General features: G+C 34.5%; 1 protein-coding gene across 1 annotated transcript; it reads left to right on the forward strand.

Moving 5' to 3' along the window:
• Nucleotides 1–253: 253 nt before the first annotated feature.
• Nucleotides 254–4,439, forward strand: LOC114332159 (uncharacterized). The gene is made up of 2 exons (XM_050642363.1): nucleotides 254–385; nucleotides 3,472–4,439. The coding sequence occupies exon 2, from the start codon at nucleotides 3,809–3,811 to the stop codon at nucleotides 4,316–4,318; it is 510 nt and encodes a 169-aa protein (XP_050498320.1). The 5' UTR covers nucleotides 254–385; nucleotides 3,472–3,808; the 3' UTR covers nucleotides 4,319–4,439.
• The last annotated feature ends 536 nt before the right edge of the window (nucleotides 4,440–4,975 follow it).

The raw sequence follows: 4,975 nt of genomic DNA on the forward strand, positions 1-4,975 counted from the left end.
ATCCCATATAATAGAAATACGATATATCGTTGATTGGGAAGAATAGTATGATAAGTCAAAAATGGTTCATTTTTAGTTTATATCAACAAACTACTCAGAATGAATGGATCTATTATGGAGAAAAGTATTATAAGTGCAGTTTAAACGACAAGCACTAGAGAGAGCTCTGTGACCAACTATGGCATCTCCCACTTCCACACAACCGCTGTGGAGAAGACTCGGGTTACTCGGGTGGGTAACTCAGTTGTCTACAGTTCGTGCTAAGTTTAGGTCATATTTATTTAATCAATACTATTATAAGTCAAAATACACCGCTTGCGTCTTATTATTGAATATTTTTGGAGCAAGAGAATATATTTTAAAATATCATACTCTTCTTTAACAGGTAAGCATTTATTTTTATTATAATTTTGGTCAGTATGATGATTACAAATAATATGATACTTTTGAATAAAATAAGTACACCTGTGGGCATTTTATCTTTATTTAATTTTGATTTAACATAGTTTTGAATATAATTTTGCCCTATGTATAATGTCATATTTTTAGTTAACATTGTCTTCAACATAATTTAACTCAAATCCAAGAAATTATTTCGTTTTATTATTCTATTCCTTAAAATATTTTTTTCTTACTAGATACTTAAACTAGGATTTTCGTTTCTTTTAAAACTCTTTGGAGCTCGAGATTTCATAGAATTATTCGATTGCACGTGTTAAATGACTCCACTTTTCAAGAAACAACAAACTGATAAACATTCGAGTGTAAGCCGATATCTAAACTGTGGGAATTTTACCAATTAAAGATAACATTACTTAATAGGGACAGAGCAATAAGTACCTAATACAAACCTCTTGCGTAGGTGTAACTTGATTTTTTTTTATATAACACCTAATGGATTCTGCAATCTGCCGGAAGGGCAATAAGCGTTTGCTTTGACAAATGTGAGATTGACATGTAGAGTATCACTCCAGTGAGTGATCTCCTTTAAAGAACTAACTAAATTTAAATTTAATGTTTTTTTTTGACAATGAGAGTACTTATTGGTGTCTATATGTCCTTAAAAGCTAAAACTTATCTGAGTCCTGTAGACAAGTCGGCAGGCAGCAGGCGTCCAAGTCTACGCACTTCGTTGACATCGGGCACGTTTAGGCGGTTGCCCAACACGTTAGGATACACTGACACTCTTTCACTGTAACGAACACTGAACTGGTAGATCACTTCCTTGATGGATTCCAACTTGACGTCGTGTAGAAGGACCCTGTTGGGGATGTAGAAAGGTGCATCGACGATGGTTCGCAACACTTTGTTTTGGAATCTTTGAAGGATCTCAATGTTGGAATTACTGGCGGTTCCCCAAAGTTGTATACCATATGTCCACACAGGTTTGAGAATGGCCTTATACAACAGTATTTTGTTGTCCAATGATAATTTAGATTTGCGTTTAATCAGCCAATACATTTTGCTAAATTTAAGGCCTAGCTGTTTTCTTTTGGTGAATATATGTTTCTTCCAAGTCATCCGTCGCGCGTCGGTCCAAATGCATGCCAAGATATTTAACATCGTTAGCTTGTGGAAGGTAGCAGTCGTTAATTTTTACTGGTGGACATGTTTCTCTGCGTAAAGTGAATGTCGCTTGTGTAGATTTCGTTTCATTAACTCTGATACGCCATCTTTTTAGCCACGTTTGGATTTTATCAAGGTTTGTCTGAAGGTTCTTTGAGGCTGAGGCCGGATTGGTGTGGGATGCCAAGACCGCTGTGTCATCAGCGAATGTTGCTACAGTGGTGGTTCTTGTTCTTAGCAGATCAGCTGTATAAAGGAGAAACAATATAGGTCCCAAGACGCTGCCTTGAGGAACGCCAGAATATATTGGATGTAATGCAGTAAGTTCACTCCCTTGTTTCACGAAGAAATGTCTGTCTGAAAGGAAGGATTTTAGTAGTAGATAGTGGGGATAGGATAAGAGTTCTTTCAATTTAAATTGTAAGCCGCTATGCCACACTTTGTCAAATGCCTGTGATATATCCAAGAAGGCTGCTGAGCAATATCTTTTACCGTTCAGATCCCTGTAGATTTGATTAGCTAATCTGTGCACCTGCTCAATTTTTCCGTGCTTTTTTCGAAATCCAAACTGATGATCTGGAATAAATTTTTTTGAATTTATTATTATTTCGAGTCTACTGGCATAGAGCTTTTCGAAAACTTTGGATAACATTGGGAGCAGGCTTATTGGCCTATATGAGGAGACGACTTCTGGTTTTTTTCCGGGCTTAGGAATCATGATGATTTGTGCAACCTTTCAGGTGCAGGGGAAGTAACTTGTCCGTAGCATTGCGTTAAATATGAAGGTTATAAGTTTGTAACATTTTTCAGGTAAACTCTTGTAGGATTTTTCCAGAAATTAGATCGAATCCAGGTGCCTTTTTTATGTTGATTTCATGCTTTGCAATGTGTTTGACTTCTTTCGCAGTAAATTTATGTAGAGGCAAGTCCATTTGAAATGGGGCATCTAGGTAGTCCATTATTTCTTTTTCTTCTGCGGTGGACACCTCGGAAGGAAATGGTTTAAATACATTTTTTAGGTGTTCCGCGAAGACTTCAGCTTTTTCTTTATTGCTTCTGGCCCATGTATTGTTGAAGTTTTTGATTGGTGGATTTGGAAGTTGTTGCATTTTGAGTTTTCTTGTTGCTTTCCATAATGAATATTCCGTTGCTTCTGTAGGTGTAAGACTTTCTAGATAGTCTTGAATGCCTTGGTTTAGCTCTTCTTGAATTAGTTTTTTCAATTCTTTGGCTACTTTATTAAGTTTCTTCTTGTTTTCACCAGTCCTTGCCTGTTGCCATTGTTTCCGTAATTGTCTTTTGACAGCAATTTTTTCTTTAATTGTAGGGGATATTCCACTTTTGCCTAGAGGTGTTTCATAGTTTGTAGTGGCTAACCAAGATGCTTCTTGTATATTCTTTGTTAGCTTTTCGACTGCTGTTTCGGTGTCTAGTACAGTTTTTAACGGTAAGTTTAGGAAAATTAAATTATCTAGTTTGTCTCGGAATATGTTCCAGTTCATCCTACTGTTGTACAGAGAAGGTTGTTTTTCTTTATTTGTAATCTGAGAATTGACCTTTATTATTACTAAAGAGTGATCGGATGAAAAATCAAAACAAGATTCTGCTTTACATTTCTTAGTATCAATACCTTTCGTAATACAAAAGTCTATGGCGTCTGGAATTTTATTACTATCTGACGGCCAATATGTTGGATCGCCTGTAGATATTTGTTGTAGATTGTTAGCCATCATTGTTTTGACTAATTCTCTTCCTTTTGTAGTTGTAATTCGTGTAACTTGATAAAAATAGATTAGTAAGTGGTTCAAATTTCCATCCAGTGTACAAAAAAGAGTTAATAAATATGTGTGTTGATTGCACAATTTCTTATGGACCTAATAGCTTATAATATGTATTTTGTTCTAGGAAATGAGTGGGAATCGAAGTCGTATTCTACTAGACCTCGCTAGGAAAATATGTGAAAGAGATGAAAGTAATACCAGACATTAAAGTACGGGTTCGTATTCTCATCAGCCATTTGTGACTAATGAAAGTGAAAACCATAATATTCCCATATTCAATGATTCTGTCACCAGCAAGTTACAAGAAACTACTTTTATAAATGAAAGTTCTAAAATTGCTTCTCCTTTAGCTGAAAAACAATACGGGCAATATTTTTATATGACTGTTGATTTTGAAAACAAAGAAAACCAAAAAAGTCCAACTATCGACGAAAGTGAAAACCATAATATTCCCATAGTCAATGATTCTGTCACCAAGAGGTTACAATGTACCTACTACTGTTATAAATGAAAGTTCTAAAATTGCTTCTCCTTTAGCTGAAAAACAATACGGACAATATTTTCATCTGGCTGTTGATTTTGAAAACAAAGAAAACCAAAAAAGTCCAACTATCGACGAAACCACAGGTACTGAAGATGCAATAGGACCAACGTTTACCAATAATGACGTTACAATCAGAAGAGAGCGTGAAAAGGACAGTAGCAGCTCTTCGTCTTCCATATCAATTCAGTCTTTGATAACACCTCGGGCGACCCAAATTATTCTTCCAGTAGCTGTTCATCATCCTCTGATGATTCTTCAAAGCAAACGACGACTTCCATCGTCACGTGACGTTACTCTAAAACAAGCTTACAAGAAGAAAGTGGGAATAAGTGAAAAAAAGAAAGCTGACCTGCTCTCTCTTCTTGAAAAGAAAAAAAATGTAGCGGTTATGCCACAATACTATAGGGATTTTTACGCTAACTTGTAGAAACTTTAATTTTTTTTAATGGGGGCTCAAATTTTTTATTTTTTTATATTGGTATTGTACTATATCTGCAATTTTTTTCATTCATTGTTGTTTAAACTCTAATAAAACATTTAAATTGTTCCGTTTTATTGTCCCTAATAACCTTATAATTGTGAAATAGTACAAAAATTTTATAGAAAAAAGTATTATAACTCAAAATGGGGATGAAAAATATAAGTTGGGGGTGGTATGGATTGGACGCAAAACCCATATTGTCAGTTAATACTGTAAGTTTTAATTATTCTGATGAAAAGAATATTTAATATTGTATTGCTTAAGTAATCCGATCTCGTAACCCATCTCAATCTTTAATTTGTCTTTTCTGTAAACCTAATGTTTTTGAAATATCATACTATTCTTCCCAATCAACGATATCTTCTTTCCTACGAATACGCCGATTTATTTGAGATAAGTAGGTTCCTCTATCTGCCACCTAGGGATGCACTTTCAGTGACATATACTTTCTCAAATTTGCAATGTATTTATTTGGTTGTTAAATTTTTTTTCTTATAGTAAATCCCGTATTTTCTAGGTTTTCGGTTGATTTTTCTTTATCGTTTTTATTTATAGTTTCTTTCTAATATCTCAATATTGTTAATTTTAATTAAAAAAACATAT

This window comes from Diabrotica virgifera, chromosome 1, assembly GCF_917563875.1.
Source record: "Diabrotica virgifera virgifera chromosome 1, PGI_DIABVI_V3a".
Taxonomy (NCBI): Eukaryota; Metazoa; Arthropoda; class Insecta; order Coleoptera; family Chrysomelidae; genus Diabrotica; species Diabrotica virgifera.